This window comes from Oncorhynchus masou, chromosome 31 (assembly GCF_036934945.1).
Source record: "Oncorhynchus masou masou isolate Uvic2021 chromosome 31, UVic_Omas_1.1, whole genome shotgun sequence".
Taxonomy (NCBI): Eukaryota; Metazoa; Chordata; class Actinopteri; order Salmoniformes; family Salmonidae; genus Oncorhynchus; species Oncorhynchus masou.
The window spans coordinates 51,824,492-51,847,368 of record NC_088242.1 but is presented as its reverse complement, the minus strand read 5'-3'; the positions used below and the strand labels follow the sequence as shown (position 1 = coordinate 51,847,368).

At 41.6% G+C, this 22,877-nt stretch overlaps 1 protein-coding gene across 1 annotated transcript in view; it reads right to left on the bottom strand.

The window, feature by feature from the left end:
- The window catches only part of zgc:101566 (Transmembrane protein 263-B-like), a 52,111-nt gene extending 42,989 nt beyond the window's left edge, over window positions 1-9,122 (bottom strand). Inside the window, exons 1-2 of the mRNA XM_064951302.1 lie at window positions 8,905-9,122; window positions 8,032-8,143 (exon numbers count right to left, since the gene is read on the bottom strand). Of these exons, the coding sequence (XP_064807374.1) occupies window positions 8,032-8,143; window positions 8,905-8,910 (118 nt within the window). The 5' untranslated portion in view covers window positions 8,911-9,122. The remainder of the gene's footprint in view (window positions 1-8,031; window positions 8,144-8,904) is intronic.
- Between the last annotated feature and the right edge of the window lie 13,755 nt (window positions 9,123-22,877).

Here is a 22,877-nt window from a genome sequence, read left to right as displayed (position 1 = left end):
ATGGCTGATATCTTCGCAGCTCTCAATCATCTCAATCAAAAGATGCAGGACGGTGGAGTCAACATCATCGAAGCGGAGGAAAACCTGAAGGCTTTTCAAAAAAAGCTACTGTTATGGAAACGACGAACAGAGAATGATAACTTCGCACACTTTCCCCTGCTGGACGACTGTGTAAGTAAGATCGAAGATGTATCTGGAATCGGAGACATTTCTGTACTCGCGGGAACTGGACGGATACTTCCCTACAAGAGAGTCATATCCAGCATGGGTGAGACAGCCGTTCACGTTTAGTGTTGAGACAACAGATGTCAACGATGAATACCTAGATGAAATCATTGAAATTCAGCAGAGCCAGGTTCAACAGCAACTCTTCAGAACAACAACGCTTTCAACGTGTTGGTGTCAACAAATGGTAACGTACCCTGTTATTGCCAAGAAAGCTCTGGAGATTTTCATACCGTTTGTTACAACATATCTTTGTGAGCAATCCTTTTTGAGGATGCTGGACATAAAAACGAAGAAAAGGAACAGATTTTGTTGTGAAAATGACATGAGAGTGGCACTTGCCAAGGTGGAGCAGCGCATTTCTGACTGGTCTCTGAAAGGCAACAGCAGAAGTCACACTGATTTGCAGTAAATATTCATTTATGTTTGTGTGAAAATCATGTTTTGATGATTTTGTTCTTTGAACACAGTGATGTTGATGCACGGTTCATTTTGTGCAGCAGTAAAATATATACCTATGTTTTGAATTTGAAAAAATCACATTTTATTTTTCCAATTAAGAAGGGTTCGGTGAATGTGCATATGAAACTGGTGGGGTTCAGTACCTCCAACAAGGTTAAGAACCACTGGTCTACTCTGACCGGTCTGTGCTCTTGGTTATAACAGTCGATGAAATGATTCAATGCATCAACATTGCTCTCTTTGCTCGCTGCTCGAATGTAAAAAATGTACAAATCTAAGTCTGCATCCCCGCTCGCCATCACTGCTAAATTATATATTTTTTATACTGACCGGAGGAATAGCTGCCCGTGAAGAGCGGACGGAGAGGAGCAGGCGAGTGAAAGGCATTGCATGGTCAATCCCACCTCTGCATTGGCCGTGCAGGATTTACAGTGAGTGATATGGCCTCTGCAGACGTTGGGCATTCATACTTATTGCGCTTTGCGGAACAGCTCAGAGCTGTTGAGTAGAGCCGTTGTGAAGGAAGTTTGCAACCTATCTTGTCAATGGGGAGCTATACGGAGCACTCTGAATTTTTACAACAATTTGGGAGGCGCACAGCAATGAGATACAGAGCTCAATTTGGCATGCCACCAGAAGCTCCGCAATTGCGTCACACCCTCTCGAGTTTGGACTCCTGAGTGGTGCAGCGGTCTAAGGCACTGCATCTCAGTGCAAGAGGAGTCACTACAATCCCTGGTTCGAATCCAGGCTGTATCACATCCGTCCGTGATTGGGAGTCCCATAGGGCGATGCACAATTGGCCCAGCGTCGTCCGGGTTTGGTCGTGGTAAGCCGTCATTGTAACTAAGATTTTTTTCTTAACTGACTTGTTAAAGAAATCAAATAGAAAATACGGAGCATAGAACCAGATTTTCGGATCACGCATAAATTAGCTTTGAGGGCTGGTAGGGGATGCAGCTGTCTGATTACAGCTGTGGATATTATTGGACCTACCCGAACAAGACACTAGTGTCTGTTGCAGACAGACTTAATTAAAGTTTGTTAACAGGCGCAAGCAGGTTCATTAGATCAGTTGAGCTGAAAAAGTCAGTAGTATCATTTGAAACGGTACTACGGTACTCTAAAATGTTGGTATCATAAGTATCATGACATTTTGGCACCGTGATATTACCGTGGTTCAGGTCTACAGTGCAACACTACTCAGGCCCGTCGGTAAATCCAACTAGCAGTCAAACGAGAGATGTCGATCGTGAGTGATGGACTGAGAAGCTTTCTCCTCACCCAACAGTATGGCACTTCAGAATGACAGTGCATTTTATGGCCAGATAACCATTTCCAATGAGCTGACAACACATAGAGGTGACACAAATTGGAAGTGAGGTTTTCCTGGAAGCAGGAAGACACGGGCTGAGTCTGAAATGACACCCTATTCCCTATGTCGTGCACTACATTTGACCAGAACCCTATGGCTATATACAGTCCAGTGTAGGGAATATGGGTGCCATTTTGGATACAGACATAATGTGGATGGAGACAGTTCCAGATGGCATCCACACAGAACTTTCACACAATCACAGGATTTGACAATAACAGACAGGGTCTATCTATGGAGCATAGCCTTAGGAACTAGAAATAATCTATCTGTGAGCACTATGTTTGCTTTGAGTGTGTGTGTGTGTGTGTGTGTGTGTGTGTGTGTGTGTGTGTGTGTGTGTGTGTGTGTGTGTGTGTGTGTGTGTGTGTGTGTGTGTGTGTGTGTGTGTGTGTGTGTGTGTGTGTGTGTGTTTCCTGCTCATTAAACACAGAAAGGTTTAGTCTTCTCCCCGACTCTTCCTGTGTTAGAGATGGATACGTGCGTACACACACACACACTTCACTGTGTTGGATATGGATACACTCACAGCAGCATAAAGGATGTAAAGTATGAGCAACAGCAACATAACCCATAGACCCTCCATTACAAGACAAAGTGATCAACGTCTGCTTGATTATATTATTATGAAAACGTTAATGGCTCTATAATTAAAAAAAATAATGATGATAATCACAGCAAGCATCAAACCCTTATTTAAAGCAACCTGATTGTCACGGTATAACCTTTCAGAGCCACCCACGTGAGTGTGTCTATGAATATTGCCTATGCCAGTGCTCCAGTATTACTGGGATAAGATCAAGGCTGTGAATCTGTGATGCCTGGGAGTGAGTCATACAGAAGGCTGGAGCTTGGAGGTGTTCTACTAATCAGAAGCGAAGCAGAGACACAGGTGGACAGGCTGTTGGGATAGGACTTTGGGGGAGTAGTGTGTGTGTGTGTATATATATATATATATATATATATATATATATATATATATATATATATATACACACACACACAGTGGGGAGAACAAGTATTTGATACACTGCCGATTTTGCAGGTTTTCCTACTTACAAAGCATGTAGAAGTCTGTAATTTTTATCGCAGGTACACTTCAACTGTGAGAGACGGAATCTAAAACAAAAATCCAAAAATCACATTGTATGATTTTTAAGAAATTAATTTGCATTTTATTGCATGACATGAGTATTTGATCACCTACCAACCAGTGTACCTATGATAAAAATTACAGACCTCCACATGCTTTGTAAGTAGGAAAACCTGCAAAATCGGCAGTGTATCAAATACTTGTTCTCCCCACTGTATGTATGTATGTGTGTATATATACACACACACACACACACACACACACACACACACACACACACACACACACACACACACACACACACACACACACACACACTGTTGCTGAGAGCTCAGCTGTGTGACAGTCCATCCATCACAGTTACACAGCACATCACCGTCCTCCCCTGATGTGTACTGGATCTGTCAGCATGATGGAGCAGCCTCGACTGCACCAACAAACAGGACAGGAGAAACAGGGACAAAAAGTCAATAAAACTTCATTTGGTCCTATTAATAACTCGTAACAGATGGAATTCTAGCCGATACCCTTCAGGAGCAACTTTGGTGAAAAGTTATGACAAGGAACAAACAAGCACTGTGATTTTGGCTTTTCTGATGTGCAGGTTGTGTTGTGGTGGTTTCTACTGGCACTACAGTATGTGACTGTCAATTGTGAGAATGACTGACTCAAGTTGCTTTGTCAATAATTGACAACTGATTTTCAAATGGGTATCGTACTCATACTGTAGAAGAACATCAAATGTACATGGACATCTCCAAACTTCACATTCCATGGAGTCCTTGAGCTGCAGTGAACTATATAATTGGCCAATAAGATTCATTTCATGCCTGTCATGGTTACTGTTCACAATTGCATCCGATAAAAAATAAAAATTAAATTAACAACAAGGCCTATTCTATCTGGAGTGCATTATAATGGCAACCACTGTAAATAATCGAGCCTAATGTATAGTCCAGGCCTTTCTATGACTGAAACGATATCATTGATATCACTATACCTAGTCAGTTGCACAACTGAATCTAAAATGTGTCTTCCGCATTTAACCCAACCCCTCTGAATCAGAGAGATGGGGAGGGCTGCCTTAATCAACGTCGGTGCCCGAGGAGCAGTGGTTGTTGGGGTTTAACTGCCTTGCTCATGGGCATAACAGTAGATTTTGGTTGCTGGCCCAATGCTCTTAATCGCTAGGCTACCTGCCGCCCCATTCCACAGATGAGTTCTTAGGGTAAGCCTCTTCTGTTTACACTGACTGCTTCTGATTGTGTTTTAACATGGCACCGCATATCCTGTTGGGCATTTTCTGTTCTAATCCTGTTTGTTTGGGTCCAGAGAATACAGATTTGTACCGGGTCTTAGACTAGCTCTCAACTGCAGCAGGGTAGAATGGAAAACTGGTAAAGTAGAAAATCACATTAAGTCCCTCTCCTCCCAAGAAAGACTTACATTTACCTCACAGGCTTTTTCTGAAATTACAGTGGAAAAGACCTTGAAAGAAATATTAATTTCAACTCTTGCAGACTGAATGATGGGTGAAACATGACTCCTTGCTGGGAGATTGTGAAGCACTGAAATTGATAGGATGTAGAAAACAGTTCATATTCACATAGCTTATTCACAAGGTAACAATAGGGATATAAAGTAGCCTAGTTAACGTACCAGGCATGTACAGGAACTTGCAATTAAAATACCCATACCAAGCTCATAACAACTGGCATGCAATGCACTACTTTCAACATTGGATTAAAGCCAAAAGTAATATTATAAACTGGGTGGTTCGAGCCCTGAATTGTGATTGGCTGAAAGCCGTGGTACTGTATATCAGATCATATACCATGGGTATGACAAAATATTTATTTCTACTGTTCTAATTACATTTGTAACCAGTTAATAATAGCAATAAGACCCAACAACTCCACGTTGTGTCATGTGCATAAGAACAGTCCTTAGCTGTGGTATATTGGCCATATACCACACCCCCTCAGGCCGTATTACTTAATTATGCCCTAATACCCACTGATCACCATATGCAATGCATTCGGAAAGTATTCAGGTGACACAACAATAAAATACACATTTACAATATGCCTATATCTAAAAATACATACATACAAATTATATACAGTGCATTCGGAAAGTATTCAGACCCCTTTACTTTTCCCTCATTTTGTTAAGTTACAGCCTTATTCTAAAACGTATTAAATATTGTATTTCCCCTCATCAATCTAAACACAATACCCCATAATGACAAAGCAAAAACAGGTTTTTAGAAATGTTTGCAAGTATACAAAACACAAAACTGGAAATATCACATTTAGAACAAGTATTCAGACCCTTTACTCAGTACTTTGTTGAAGCACCTTTGGCAGCAATTACTACAGCCTCAAGTCATCTTGGATATGACGCTACAAGCTTGGCACACCTGTATTTGTGGAGATTCTCCCATTCTTCTCTGCAGATCCTGTCAAGCTCTGTCAGGTTGGATGGGGAGTGTCGCTGCACAGCTATTGTCAGAGATGTTCGATTGGGTTCAGGTCCAGGCTCTGACTGGGCCACTCAAGGACATTCAGAGACTTGTCCCGAAGACACTCCTGCGTTGTGTTGGCTGTGTGCTTAGGGTTGTTGTCCTGTTGGAAGGTAAACCTTCTCCCGAGTCTGAGGTCCTGAATGCTCTAGAGCAGGTTTTCATCAAGGATCTCTCTGTACTTTGCTCTGTTCATCTTTGCCTCGATCCTGACTAGTATCCCAGTCCCTGCCACTGAAAAACATCCCCACAGCATGATGCTGCCACCACCATGCTTCACCGTAGGGATGGTGCCAGGATTCCTACAGATGTGACGCTTGGCATTCAGGCCCAAGAGTTAAATCTTGGTTTCATCATTCCAGAAAATCTTGTTTCTCATGCTCTGAGAGTCTTTAGGTGCCTTTTTGTAAACTCCAAGTATGCTGTCATGTGCCTTTTACTGAGGAGTGGCTTCCGTCTGTCCACTCTACCATAAAGGCCTGATTGCTGGAGTGCTGCAGAGATGATTGTCCTTCTGGAAGGTTCTCCCATCTCCACAGAGGAACTCTGGAGGTTTATCAGAGTGACCACTGGGTTCTCGGTAACCTCCCTAACCAACGCCCTTCTCCCCCTATTGCTCAGTTTAGCCGGGTGGACAGCTCTAGGAAGAGTCTTGGTGGTTACAAACTTTTTCCATTTAAGAATGATGGAGGCCATAGTGGGGATCTTTAAGGTCTCTTGGGGACCTTTAATGCTGCAGACATTTTTTGGTAACCTTCCTCAGATATGTGCCTCGAAACAATCCTGTCTCAGAGGTCTACGGACAATTCCTTTGTTCTCATGTCTTGGTTTTTGCTCTGACATGCACTGTCAAATGTGGGACCTTATATAGACAGGTGTGTGCCTTTCCAAATCATGTCCAACCAATTGAATTTACCACAGGTGTACTCCAATCAAGTTGGATCTCAAGGATGATCAATGGAAACACGATGCACCTGAGATCAATTTCGAGTCTCATAGCAAAGGTTCTGAATACTTCTGTAAATAAGGTATTTCTGATTTTATTTTTAATACATTTGCAAAAAAAAATATTTTTTTCTTTGTCATTATAGGGTATTGTGTGTCGATTGATGAAGATTTTTTATTTTATTTCATACATTTTAGAATAAGACTGTAACGTAACAAAATGTGGAAAAAGTCAAGCGGTCTGAATACTTTCCGAATGCACTGTATAATAGCCTCCCATTCTGGCAATGCCTCTGTAAATTATAGCAACATATTGTTCCAAATATGCCGTAGTAAATGCTTTGGTGAGTCAGGTTGCAGTTATTTACAGTCCTTGGCCAAAAATAGTGTTGTCTTCTTTTCCAGGGAGAGAATTAACATAATCTAGGTGTTGTGTAGTGTCCATAAATTACATTAAAAAAGAGAGGCATAATACATTTCTCAAAAACAAGATGAAGGCAGAGTTTATATTCATATTCCATTTCATGTTTCCTAAAATGTACTAACCGATACACGATGAGGTGAATAAGGACCACATTTCTTTCCATTGAAGTTGAATATTAACAGGCACAATTAGGCTAGATATGATTGATGCAATGTGTCGGGACGAGACTGTGGAAGGCTTCATTCAGTGTGAGAGCAAGACGTATGTCTTCATCTTAACAGCAGACCTTGGTTCAAACACATCATGCTGTGCGCTTAGGAACACATGGTTCTAGTATGGAAAAATTGGTTGAATTAGGGGGTAAATGTGAAGTAATGACCTTATACGTGTAGCCTGTATAAGCACCACACATCACAGATAGAGCCTAGATCTTAGTATATGGTTTCACTGCCACCTACTGTTTTATATTCTATCATTAAATGATGTTCAAAACCTTCTGTTGGCCAATATGCCACTCTACAGGCCACTAGGCCACACTGCATCATCAGATACTGTATGATCCGATTGCTACCCATGACCACAGGCTGAATGACAGAGCTGGTGACTTGACTCTTTCCAACCTACAGACGGACACCCTCTCTGAGCAAATACAAACTGTTGTTACAACCGTTCAAGAGTGGACATTCATTCATGTAAGCCAGGCCTCTCCAACCCTGTTCCCGGAAAGCTCCTGTCCTGTAGGTTTTCCCTCCAACCCTAATCTAGCGCACCACATTCTAATAATTAGCTAGTTGGTAAGATGAATCAGGTTATATCTAAGCTGTATCTCTATAAAAAATCAGCGACAGAGATTGAATATAAATAATACCCCATGTTTCTAACGTTCACCAGGACAAAAACACACAATAATCTTTTTTTTTTCGATATTTCAATAGTAAACTTCAACTGAAACTTGGATATGAACAAGAAGACCATGATACTACCTTCAGGAGGTTCTTCGCGTAGATAAGGTGGAATTTCCTCGTTGTCGGAGTTGTCTACTGGTGTTGAACTGCTACTGCCTTCCTCCACCACCTCATTTTCATCGCTCGGGACCTATGGGACAAGACAAGACCATGTGAGAATTGCATCCACATAGGCATTACTGAATACAGAACATTATATCAGACTGTTATATATCATATAGTCGTATTTACCAGTTCAGATGAGGACATCATTCATACAACATAAACAATAGTATGCAGTATGTCTATGGTGATAGTACAGGGGATGAACTAAATAAATGTAGTATAAGAAAGTAATATATATATATTTTTTTTTTAAATGTAATATCAATACTTTATGTTTGATATAAGAATATAAAACAATATAAAATAATAGAATAAAGAATGATGAGGTGGCTCTAGGCAATTAAACAATCCTATTACACTGACACACATCATTGGCCAGAAAATAGAGGCAGCTGGAATACTCTGACAGCATCATGTCAAAGTGGCTACTGTGTAATCGTGTTCCTGTAACCAACATGAACACAAAGTAACCAGCAACATGTTCTGCAGCATTGTAGTCACTACACACGTAGCAAACGGGTTCTTGTTTTTCACTGAAAGAGCATCACTACTAGCTACTGTAGTAGGCTATGCAGGGGGAGGGACTCGAGTGATGTCGTAGCAACACGATGTGCATTTTCTTCTGTGCAGGACGCCAACATTTGTACAATTATATGATACGTCTGCAATACAATGGCAATAAAAACAATGTTTTATTGATCGTTAATGCGAACAGCACAGATTTCCACACAAAACCATTAACGTTAGTTTACGATTTCAACAAAAACAAACCCATCCCCTACTCACCTTCATCTTCCGCTAGCTAGAACCAGAATACTGATCTCTTTCCGAATATTGCCAATTCCACCACACAAGTAAAATGAGCTAATAAATGTGACGCAAAAAACACAAAAGGTGTTAAAATAAAAAATACCCATATAATGGGGACCAGAGATTAGTATTGCAAAATGTTGCAGTGTTTTGCTGTCAAAATAATGACCGGAAGTGACGTTTGGGATGTTTACGGAATTCTTCTTCTTTAACTTGTGATGATTTTCAGTCGCAAGGGGGTAGCATCGAATCAAATAATTCAACGAGCAGCATAATGGTCCATTATTAAATCAAATCAAAGTTTACTTGTCGCGTACACAGTTTAGCAAATGTTATAACGGCGAAATGCTTATCTTACTACCTTACAACAGTGCAGTAAAATGTCAAACAAGTGCACAAATATTCCAAAACTACAAACACGAAGTCAAGAAACGTTAGAACGAATCCAATTAACAATCCCAAGTAACTGTGTATCAGTAAAACAAATACAGTATACATACACTGAAAATAGTAATACAAATACATACACTGAAAATATATACTAAGAATTATATATACAGTAGTATATATATTAGAATGAGCTATGTCAAGAATCCAGTATATAAATACACATTTTGTATAAACAGTGTATCAAACATGCAATGTAGAGTAGAAGATATATTAAAAAGTCCACGTCTTCGGATATAAACACACAGTGTGAAAAACAGTATTAAAGAAACAGGAGTGTCCAGTGTGAATGTCTCTATATACATCGGCTGTGTGGGTGTGAGTGTGTGTCTGCATGTTGCGAGTATGGGCATATATGTGTCTGTTAGTGTAAAGAAGCAGTCAAAAGTTTGAAAACATCTACTCAAGGTTTTCTTTATTTAGACTATTTTCTACATTGTAGAATAGTAGTGAAGACATTTTAACTATGAAATAACACATATGAAATCATGCAGTAACCAAAAAAGTGTTAAACAAAAGTAGCCATCCTTCGCCTTGACAACTTTGCACACTCTTGGCATTCTCTCAACCAGCTTCATGAGGTAGTCACCTGGAATGCATTTCAATTAACAGGTGGGCCTTGTTAAAAGTTCATTTGTGGAATTTCTTTCCTTCTTTAATGCATTTGAGACAATCAGTTGTGTGGTGACAAGGTAGGGGTGGTATACAGAAGATAGCCCTATTTGGCACATGCCCATTCATCAGATGGACACACTTCCTCTTCCAGACCACCACATGCATGTGAGTTTGAGCACACACACACACACACCTCACTCCCCTTCTTGGCTTCCATGGCAACCCCCACAGGAACCTTTCCCCGATAGAATCTTCCCCCACGGGAACCACACCTGTTGGCATTCCTACAAACAATCGCAACATTGTTTCAATGATATATAGAACTTTTCTCGCAGCTCTGGTATATAAAGCTTTTTTGAGGTGGCAGCACAATGACCAAACGATATACTGTACTGCATGTGAGGCTCTTGATCATATCTTTGATCATGACACTGGTGAGGAAGAGAGAGGCCAAGAAACTGACAGTTAAGATGCATTAGACGAGGAAATGTCAGAAGTTGAAGACAACACAGAATATGATCCAGACAAGAGACAACCGATGTGGAACAATCCAGTGATGAGGAAGAGGGCCCTGCTGAGGTTGTTGTTACATTCCAGTCAAACAATGGGAATTTGTCCTGGTCTTCATCCCCACCTGAGAGGAGAGGTCGGCTGTTGGCTGAAAATGTTATCAGGATGACCCCAGGGCGAACGAGATACGCCATATCCTGGGTTGGTGACATAAAATCCTGCCAATATTTAAACATTTGGTTTCAAAGCAAATTTCCTTGTTAAACTTTGACACAAAGTAGTCTGTGATAAATAGCACAATATGTTTCATCTGAGTATTTGTTATAATCAAAATAATTCATACATTATTATTTTTATACTCAAAAACGAGTTGTATGTGTCACGTCTGGTCAAGGTGGGTGGAATCAGGCGCAGAGAGCAGAAATGCGAATAACAAAGTTTATTCTCCGGTGTAAAAACAACAGACAACCCAAAAGCAAGACAGGGTGAAAAACTCCAAAACAGGGAAAAGAATAACCGGGAGAAAAACAAACAGCAAACACCGACAGACAAAACGAAATGACAAAATAACAATCCCGCACAAAACACAAGGGCGGGACAACCTACATAAATACAGATACTAATTAACTAAACAACACACAGGTGAAACCAATTAGACAAAACCAACAGATACACGAAAAAAGGATCAGTAGTGGCTAATAGGACGGTGACGACGACCGCCGAGCGCCACCCGAATGGGCAGGAGAGCCAACTTCGGCGGAAGTCGTGACAGTATGAGCTCAGGTCAATGAGTCCTACAGGTCATAAATCGCAAATAGAAGTTCAAAACTTGTAATGTTCACAATAACTTACGTTTTTAAAAAGAACTAACTCAACATTAGGTTATAATGTGTGTATTATTATGGATTTATAATCATCTGTAATGGGGTGGTCATTTTGGACCGGGAACACAGAACTAATTAACATGAAACGAACACAGCAGGAGGGTTAAGACAAACCAGAAATTCAATAACTTCATCAAGCACTATGATGAAACTGGCTGTCATGAGGACCGACACAGATAGGAAGACCCAGAGTTACCTCTGCTGCAGAGGATAAGTTCATTAGAGTTACCAGCTTCAGATTACAGCTCAAATAAATGCGTCACAAAGTTCAAGAAACAGACACATCTCAACATCAACTGTTCAGAGACTGCGTGAATCAGGCCTTCATGGTCAAACTGCTGCAAAGAAACCACTTCTAAACGACACAAGTAAGAAGAAGAGACTTGCTTGGGCTAAGGAACACGAGTAATGGACATTAGACCAGTAGGAAGCTGTCCTGATGAGTAAAAATGTGAGATTTTTGGTTTCAACCGCCATGTCTTTGTGAGAGGCGGAGTAGGTGAATGGATGATCTCTGCGTGTGTGTGAGCATAGAGGAGGAGGTGTGATGGTGTGGGGTGCTTTTCTGGTGACACTGTCTGTGATTTATTTAGAATTCAAGGAACACTTAACCAGGATGGCTACCACAGCATTCTGCAGCAATAAGCCATCCCATCTGGTTTGCACTTATTGAGACTATCATTTGTGACCCAACACACCTCCAGACTGTGTAAGGGCTATTTGACCAAGAAGGAGAGGGATGGAGTGCTGCATAAGATGACCTGGCCTCTACAATCACCCGACCTCAACCCAATTGAGATGGTTTGGGATGAGTTGGACCGCAGAATGAAGGAAAAGCAGCCAACAAGTGCTCAGTATATGTGGGAACTATTCGAAGAGCATTCCAGGTGAAGCTCGTTGAGAGAATGCCAAGAGTGTGCAAAGTTGTCATCAAGGCAAAGCATGGCTACTTTGATGAATCTCAAATATATTTTGTTTTGTGTAACACTTCTTTGGCTTCTACATGATTCCATATGTGTTATTTCATAGTTTGGATATCTTCACTGTTATTCTACAATGTAGATAGTGGTAAAAAAATATAAAGAAAAACCCTTGAATGAGTCGGTTTGTCAAAACGTTTTACTGGTACTGTATACTGTATGTGAGTTGAAGTCTGCATGTGTATGAGCTGTGTGTGTGTGGGAGTGTGTGGGGGAAGAAGTCTAAGGTGCAGGACAGAGTACCGGGCAGGTAAACGGCTAGTGATGACTGTTCAACAGTCTGATGGCCTGGTGATAAAAGCTGTTTCCGAGCCTCTTGGTCATGGCTCTGATGCACTTGTACCATGTGCCAGACGGTAGCAGAGTGAACTATCCATAGCCCGGGTGGCGGAAGTCCTTAATGATCCTCTTGGCTTTCCTTATTAATTTTTATTTTTTATTGAACCTTTATTTAACTAGGCACAGAGTGCTGTAAATGTCTTGGAGGGCAGGCAGCGTGCACCCCATGGTGTACTGGTCTGACCGCATCACCCTTTGAAGAGCCATGCGGTTGAGGATGGTACAGTTGCCGTACTAGGCGGTGATGCAGCCCGACAGACTGCTCTCAATGGTGGGTCTTATGCACCAAATTTCTTCAGCCGCTTGATGTTGAAGAGACACTGTTGTGCCTTTCTGCACCACGGTGTCGATGTGATTAGACCATTTCAGGTCCTCTGTGACATGCACGCTGAGGAACTTTAAGCTTTTGACCCTCCCCACTGTGGCCTGCTGATGTGGATGGGGGCGTGCTCTCTGATCTGTCTCCTGTAGTCCATGATCATCTCCTTGTTTTTTTAGCGATTTTCATAAATTAACTTTATGACAAAAAATATACACAATCGTTTGTCTCTACATTAACTAACATATTCCTCTCAATTGTAAATTTTTTGCTTGACTCGTTATGACGTTATAATTACTTACATTTGCTTCCCCCTTAATGTTTTGTCAGCCATCTTTGCTGAAGAAAGTCACCAGGGACGGGTGGCTCGTGTCAAATTCGTCATTGGAACCCCTCGATATGATTGGTCATATAAATCCTTGGGACACAAATGCATAATGAGTGCTCTAAATCCCCCTTGTGGTGGTCTGTGTCAATGAAGCCGTGACGCTGCGGTGTAAGCTCACAACTTTTAAAGGAGGAACCACTGTATATAATTTAGGTGACTAGAAAAGGGGAAAGGAATAGAATGAGGGGCCCGGCAGACTGATTAGTTGATCAGGTGCAAAATAGGTGGTATTTATTTGCAGCGCAGGTGATATAGAAGACTGGATCCAGACAATTGGTGAGGAAGGCCAAATCCATCATGTCTGACTGTGCTGACTCCCTACCAGGGCACTCCAAACCTGTTCCTGGAGAATAGAGTGAAGATGAGGAAGTTGGCTAGTCTGTCCTAATGACAAGGGGATCAAATCAAATCAAATCAAATTTATTTATATAGCCCTTCGTACATCAGCTGATATCTCAAAGTGCTGTACAGAAACCCAGCCTAAAACCCCAAACAGCAAGCAATGCAGGTGTAGAAGCACGGTGGCTAGGAAAAACTCCCTAGAAAAGCCAAAACCTAGGAAGAAACCTAGAGAGGAACCAGGCTATGTGGGGTGGCCAGTCCTCTTCTGGCTGTGCCGGGTAGAGATTATAACAGAACATGGCCAAGATGTTCAAATGTTCATAAATGACCAGCATGGTCGAATAATAATAAGGAAGAACAGTTGAAACTGGAGCAGCAGCACGGCCAGGTGGACTGGGGACAGCAAGGAGTCATCATGTCAAGTAGTCCTGGGGCATGGTCCTAGGGCTCAGGTCAGTTGAAACTGGAGCAGCAGCACGGCCAGGTGGACTGGGGACAGCAAGGAGTCATCATGTCAGGTAGTCCTGGGGCATGGTCCTAGGGCTCAGGTCCTCCGAGAGAGAGAAGGAGAGAATTAGAGAACGCACACTTAGATTCACACAGGACACCGAATTGGACAGGAGAAGTACTCCAGATATAACAAACTGACCCCAGCCCCCCGACACATAAACTACTGCAGCATAAATACTGGAGGCTGAGACAGGAGGGGTCAGGAGACACTGTGGCCCCACCCGAGGACACCCCCGGACAGGGCCAAACAGGAAGGATATAACCCCACCCACTTTGCCAAAGCACAGCCCCCACACCACTGGAGGGATATCTTCAACCACCAACTTACCATCCTGAGACAAAGCTGAGTATAGCCCGCAAAGATCTCCGCCACGGCACAACCCAAGGGGGGCGCCAACCCAGACAGGATGACCACATCAGTGAATCAACCCACTCAGGTGACGCACCCTCCAGGGACGGCATGAGAGAGCCCCAGCAAGCCAGTGACTCAGCCCCTGTAATAGGGTTAGAGGCAGAGAATCCCAGTGGAAAGAGGGGAACCGGCCAGGCAGAGACAGCAAGGGTGGTTCGTTGCTCCAGAGCCTTTCCGTTCACCTTCCCACTCCTGGGCCAGACTACACTCAATCATATGACCCACTGAAGAGATGAGTCTTCAGTAAAGACTTAAAGGTTGAGACCGAGTTTGCGTCTCTGACATGGGTAGGCAGACCGTTCCATAAAAATGGAGCTCTATAGGAGAAAGCCCTGCCTCCAGCTGTTTGCTTAGAAATTCTAGGGACAATTAGGAGGCCTGCGTCTTGTGACCGTAGCGACGTGTAGGTATGTACGGCAGGACCAAATCAGAGAGATAGGTAGGAGCAAGCCCATGCAATGCTTTGTAGGTTAGCAGTAAAACCTTGAAATCAGCCCTTGCTTTGACAGGAAGCCAGTGTAGGGAGGCTAGCACTGGAGTAATATGATCAAATTTTTTGGTTCTAGTCAGGATTCTAGCAGCCGTATTTAGCACTAACTGAAGTTTATTTAGTGCTTTATCCGGGTAGCCGGAAAGTAGAGCATTGCAGTAGTCTAACCTAGAAGTGACAAAAGCATGGATTAATTTTTCTGCATCATTTTTGGACAGAAAGTTTCTGATTTTTGCAATGTTACGTAGATGGAAAAAAGCTGTCCTTGAAATGGTCTTGATATGTTCTTCAAAAGAGAGATCAGGGTCCAGAGTAACGCCGAGGTCCTTCACAGTTTTATTTGAGATGACTGTACAACCATTAAGATTAATTGTCAGATTCAACAGAAGATCTCTTTGTTTCTTGGGACCTAGAACAAGCATCTCTGTTTTATCCGAGTTTAAAAGTAGAAAGTTTGCTGCCATCCACTTCCTTATGTCTGAAACACATGCTTCTAGCGAGGGCAATTTTGGGGCTTCACCATGTTTCATTGAAATGTACAGCTGTGTATCATCCGCATAGCAGTGAAAGTTAACATTATGTTTTCGAATAACATCCCCAAGAGGTAAAATATATAGTGAAAACAACAGCGGTCCTAAAACGGAACCTTGAGGAACACCGAAATTTACAGTTGATTTGTCAGAGGACAAACCATCCACAGAGACAAACTGATATCTTTCCGACAGATAAGATCTAAACCAGGCCAGAACTTGTCCGTGTAGACCAATTTGGGTTTCCAATCTCTCCAAAAGAATGTGGTGATCGATGGTATCAAAAGCAGCACTAAGGTCTAGGAGCACGAGGACAGATGCAGAGCCTCGGTCCGATGCCATTAAAATGTCATTTACCACCTTCACAAGTGCCGTCTCAGTGCTATGATGGGGTCTAAAACCATGATCATATGATGATCATGATGATGTTGATGATGACGGTGATGATGACATGACATGTTTTTTGATGATGGCGATGATGAAATGACATGTTTTTTTTGGTCAGCATATTCTTGATGACAATGTTGATGGGATGATTTTAGAATGTGCAAAGAGCATGTACTTTGTAGGCCTACTATTGTTTTTTTGTGCTGCTGTAAATGCTAATGTTGATTATTAGTATTGTTTACATCTATATTGATGGCTGTCAGCCCATGACTGATGAACTGTGCGATTTGTATTCAGTATCATTGTGTTGTTGTCATTGTCTATCATTGTGATCCATGTGGATCACAATGTCTCACCTGCTGCAAAACCAATTGCCCTCTGGGACAAAATAAGTTGAAAGTTGAAATGTAAATACTCTATATATATATATATATATATATATATATATATATATTTGCTGGAAACTCAGAACTGAAGTCAGAACTAACTTTGAAGACAACTGGGAATTCTGAAGAAAAAAAACAAGCGCCGACTGGGAAAATACATTTTGAAAGGTCATCCAACTCAGAATTCCAAGTCGGGAACTCAGGCCTCTTTCTAGCACTCCTACCTGAAGGCCACTGACATCATGACTCAATCTTGTTTTTTGTTTCAGAAAGCCCATCATGCCTCACCCTAATAATTTGGTCCCTTTCCCCCTCATAACTTACCCCAATGTTCTGACTTGGTGCTACACACCTATAGCCTGTTTTAGAGAAATGTAATCATTAAATATTGTAAGAGCTTTCATTGTCTGCTTATATGCCCCCTTTATTTATCCAATGGTTCTGACTTGGTGTACTGGGAGAGTACTGTAAGAACGGCCCATGTTCTGAATTCTGTCACTGTACATTTCAAAAGTCAAATGGTTATATTGACTACGTCCATGTTAGTGCGCTCATTAATGCCTTCATCAGAATTACAGATTGCCTCTTAACTGCTCGTCATTCACTTATGCCATAGTTTGTAAATTTCAATTGTAAGTAGAAAACACATTTGTTTAAGTAAATCAGCCATATCAGCTATGTTTTTTAAAAGGCAGTAAATGAGGCTGAATTAACTGCTTCGCTGCCAGACAAGGTTGCACTGATGGCCAGGTGTAGCGGTGGTAATGATTCCCTCTGCTGTTTGTACAGCTTTATGTAGGCCCTAACAGTTTGAGGGCACCGTTTGTCACCGTTACAGTGCAATTAATGTATTGATTACTGTTGTGTTGTGTAGTGACATTGATGGCATTTTTTTTTACCCTACTGAGATTTACATGCTAAAATCTCTACTGGTAACTTCACAGCAATTTCTAGCTGCCCAAAATGTAGCTAGCTAGCAGGCTCAGTTAAATACAAATCCCCCTAGATACAACCATGTCTCATAGTCACGTCATGCAATTTGTAAATGAAATAGGAATAAAATAATGTGAATTGAATGTAGTTTTCCATCTTCCCATTTATAGTTTCTGGCGCAGCACAGAATCGCCCTTATCCAGGTGGTGTGACAAAGGCATTTCATAACAAATCCAATCAAATCAAATCAAATTTATTTATATAGCCCTTCGTACATCAGCTGATATCTCAAAGTGCTGTACAGAAACCCAGCCTAAAACCCCAAACAGCAAGCAATGCAGGTGTAGAAGCACGGTGGTTAGGAAAAACTCCCCAGAAAGGCCAAAACCTAGGAAGAAACCTAGAGAGGAACCAGGCTATGTGGGGTGGCCAGTCCTCTTCTGGCTGTGCCGGGTAGAGATTATAACAGAACATGGACAAGATGTTCAAATGTTCATAAATGACCAGCATGGTCGAATAATAATAAGGCAGAACAGTTGAAACTGGAGCAGCAGCACGGCCAGGTGGACTGGGGACAGCAAGGAGTCATCGTGTCAGGTAGTCCTAGGGCATGGTCCTAGGGCTCAGGTCCTCCGAGAGAGAGAAAGAAAGAGAATTAGAGAGAGCATATGTGGGGTGGCCAGTTTGATTTGATTTGATAATTCCCTAAGTGTTAAAATAATGAACAAAACTATAAATGCAACATGCAACAATTTCAAAGATTTTACTGGGTAAGAGTTTATATAAGGAAATCAGTCAATTGAAATAAATTCATTCGGCCCTAATCTATGGATTTCACATGACTGGGCAGGGGTGCAGCCAAGGGTGGGTCTTGGAGGGCATAGGCCCACCCACTTGGCAGCCAAGCCCAGAACCACCCCCCCTCTGAATATCCTGCAGGTGAAGAAGCCGGATATGGATGTCCTGAGCTGGCAAGGTGACACGTGGTCTGCGGTTGTGAGGCCGGTTGGACATACAGTACTGCCAAATTCTCTAAAATGACGTTGGAGGCAGCTTATAGTAGACAAATTAACATTCAATTCTCTGGCAACAGCTCTGGTGGACATTCCTGCAGTCAGCATGGCAATTGCACACTCCCTCTTAAATTGAGACATCTGTCGCATTGTGTTGTGTGACAAAACTGTACATTTTAAAGTGGCTTTTTATTGTCCCAGCACAAGGTGCACCTGTGTAATGATCATGCTGTTTAATCAGCTTCTTGATATGCCACAGCTATCAAGTGGATGGATTATCTTGGCAGGAGAAATGCTCATGAACAGAGATGTTACAACCTTTTTGTGCACATAGAACATTTCTGGTATTTTTGTTTTCAGCTCATGAAACATGGGACCAACACTTCACATGTTCCATTCATATTTTTGTAAAGTGTACATTTCTGTTTACATCATCAAGCATTTATGTAAGTGTTATGAATGACCAAAGGTGTCTGACTTTATAGTAAGTACAGCGTCATGTGATATAAGGCATTCATGTATATGTTATAGATGACCATAGGGGTCTGGCTTTAAATTAAGTACAGTGTCATGCTATCTAGAGACTTTATGGATGTGTTATGAATGACCAAAGGTGTCTCATTTCAAACTAAGCATTACAGGACATAAAGTGTCAATAAATAGGTCTTTAATTTTCTGCGTATTTATGAAGTTTCTTTCATGATTCACAGACTACTGTATGGTGTGAGAGGTATTTAAGTGGTTTAATGGACCTGCAAAGCTTGCGTTTGTGTGTGTGTCAGAGCCAGTAGTCCAACCTGTGACTACTGCACCAGGTATTTCTCTTCTGTTTCTATGCTGGAGACCAGGGCTCGATTTCAACCGGTTACAATGGTGCCAACATTTTGTGGCTGATCTTTTAGCGAGGGAGTCGGTGAATGTGTCAAAGACCCAGCACCACGTGAAAAGTTTGTTTTTGTTGTGTGCGTGTTTGTGTACTGAGGAAGATGTAACTTGGTTCCAGAAGATAGACACTTTGAATTTCTTTAGGTTGGGCGCTTCCATCAAGGTACGTCTTTCTTGGTGTAACGTTGCCCCAAGGATTTTGCATACAGAGCACATATAAGCCTGAGATATCAACCATTCAAAGTTGGCCTTAGTGGGAGTGAACATTGTGGTGGTTAATTTCTTTACTATCAAATGAGGAGAGACAAACTTATTACATAAGTTATGTCAGAGTTATACTAAAACTAAATCTTTAACACAGTCAAAAAGTCATAATTATTGCTAAGCCCTGCCCATTCCCACAATTTATCTTCTTAAAATGTGATTTTAAACCTAACCCAAACTAATGAAGGACCAGTTGATGCATTGGTTGGTCCACCAGACCTTCCGCACATTTAGGTGGAATTGTCTGAAAACAAGATTAGGTGTAATGTGACTAACATGACATCCCTTTAGAGAATATGCCATCCTTCAGCACGTCACCCTTTATAAAGCACATGTTAATATCTTACTCGACATCCTGGGTTATGTCACATTTGACATGGGTAATTATGTCACAAAGTTATGCCACATTTTATTAACCATTTATAAAGCATGACATACGGTTATACTGTATAAGCTTGGTAACACATTTATGTAGTGCTTACGAAGGCTTTATGAAGACTTTTTAAGATGAACATAATTTTAAGTTGGACCTAAATGGGTCATTACCTTGTTTGAAATTGAATAGGTCAAGGTTGACCTCACCGGACTTTCCTACTGTACTAACCTTAGAAGTAAACCTCATGGCATGGATGTATGTGAAGGGATTATACGAGACTGACAAACCACTTTGTAATGTGAAAACAACTCAAACTTATCCAAGTGTTTCATGTGATGTAAGGGTATGCGTGTGTTTAATTAGTAGTAGGCAAGCTCACTCATTAGAGAGTTCTTTATCCATGCCACATTCTCATGATTTCTGTGGATTCAATGTGACATACCTGGCTTCTAAAAGCAGCCACATTTGCATGCAAATGATGTTGACTGACTTATTACGAATTCAAACTTCTGCATCATTAATTCCAGCAGTGTGCCCGTGGGCCCTGGATTTCAAATTAAGTTAGTTTATTCTGACAGTCATTTCATCTTAACCATGGACTGTTTTCAGATTTTTATGCTAGTTCATCATACTTCCATTTTCTAAAAGCATGTTGCATTGATGATGAGTGCATGAGGGGACATTCAAAAGTTGGGTAATGGAACCTCCCCCATGGTTCTGTGAAGTTTACCTATCATTCTATAAGCTCCCAGAAAGACCTGAGTACCTACTCTGATTACCGATTACTCTATTACCGAAACCTATACTTAGCCCCCCCCCAAGCTGAAGAGAAGCCCCCCCCCCCACACACACACACACAATAAGTAAGACCGACTAATAATGATCGGCTGGTAACCCCTCTATCACACGACACTAATTGATAGCTTTAGGCAGGGAGAGGAAGGCCATCATTTCCACCCCTAAATGAATAACAATTCTCAGGATTCCTACTGTAGATATTATATGATTTATGGACATGATATTCCTTCGGCAATGTTGTGAATGAGCGTTAGGTCCCTTTGATCTAATTTAGCTTAATGAGCTTGCAGTGAGTTAACGGCTCTCATGATAATCATCTTATTGGATTACTGGACCTGCCTGGTCTTTACTGTAACATCGGTGTCTCTGAGTGGTGGCCCTGGGACCCATGGCATACTCATGCTTTTCCAGTATGCTCACTAGGAGGTAAAGATATATAGAGTACAATGTGGAAATACATAAAGTATAACAGATTAAGACATGTATTTGAGAATGGTCATGTGCACCCTTGCACCTTTTGGATGTTACACAACATGCTAATACAATGTTGCATTGCATAGAATCCCCTCAAATTATCCTACAGTATACAGCTTCGCAGAGATGTCAACACAGACGATACCATGTAAGGAAGGGCCCACTCACCCATCAAAGAATCCGTACACAATCAATTCGGTCTTCTCATCTTTGTAAGGTCACCAGTCTAAAGGTGAAAGTTCAGCCTATAAGATGTAACCTATAGGTTTGTCACACCCTGACCGTAGAGAGCCTTTTAATGTCTCTATTTGGTTTGGTCAGGGTGTGATTTGGGGTGGGCCTTCTAGGTTTCGTTTTCTATGATTTTGTGGTTCTATGTTTTGGCCGGGTATGGTTCTCAATCAGGGACACCTGTCTATCGTTGTCTCTGATTGGGAACCATACTTAGGTAGCCCTTTTCCCCTCCTTTCTGTGTGGGAAGTTGACTTTGTTTACGGCACATAGCCTTTAGTGGCATGGTTTGTTTTGTAGTGTTTATTGTTTTGTTCGGCGTCTTTTCTAATAAAAAGAATATGTATGCTCACCACGCTTCACCTTGGTCCTCTTCATTCAACGGCCGTGACAAGGTTTCTCTCACTGTCTCCCATAAAGTTACGTAATGGAGGTTATATTTAAACAACAAGAGGTATGTCAGTGTGCACTGCATGTTGACCAATGATGTATTTGTATTTCTGGTCTTGACTGGTTTTAAACCACACTGTATTGTGAGTCTCTCTGGTTGTCTTTACACTAAATCAGCATTTCTGAGTAATTGATTCATGATGATTGACAAGTTTTCTGTGGCATTGTGTCCATACGTTTGGTCCATACAACTATGTATCAGATCCAAAAGCCCATCCCAATTCCAAACACCATTGCAGTCTATCTGGTCTGATGCCAGAAGAAAAAAAACTCCCAACATTTTCCAAGGGAAACCATTCACCATTGTGCTTTGACCAAGTACAGGTAACATCCTAAATAAAGGAAACACTTGAACTTTGGATACAAAGTATATTAGAAGCAGGTGTAGTTGCTGAGTTAATTATGCAATTAATATCCCATCATGCTTTGGGTCATGTATAAAAATGCCCAGTTGCCCATTATTTTGGCTACAGTGGCTAGAAGAAGATATCTCAGTGACTTTGAAAGAGGTGTTTAAAGGGTGTGTGTGTCTCAGTCACAAGATCTCAACCCAATTGAACACTTATGGGAGATTCTGCAGTGGTGCCTGAGACAGCATTTTCCACCACCATGAACAAAACACCAAATAAGGAAAATTCTCATGGAACAATGGTATGCATCCCTCCAATAGAGTTCCAGAAACTTGTAGGATCTATGCCAAAGAGCATTGAATCTGTTCTAGTGGCTCGTGGTGGCCCAAGGCCCTATTAAGACACTATGTTTCCTTTATTTTGGAAGTTACCTGTAGATTTGAATTCATTTTCAAATTCCAATAACGAAGGCAGTCAACACAGGCTACTCTAATGCTCAGTGCTCATACCACTAAGCTGTTCCTATCCCAGGAAACCATTTGAGGAAATAATGGCAGTGCTATTTCTAGTGGGAGGGAATGCTGACTATGAGGGGCTGGCGGTGGTACAAGTTGGACTTTGGTCACATGATCTCAT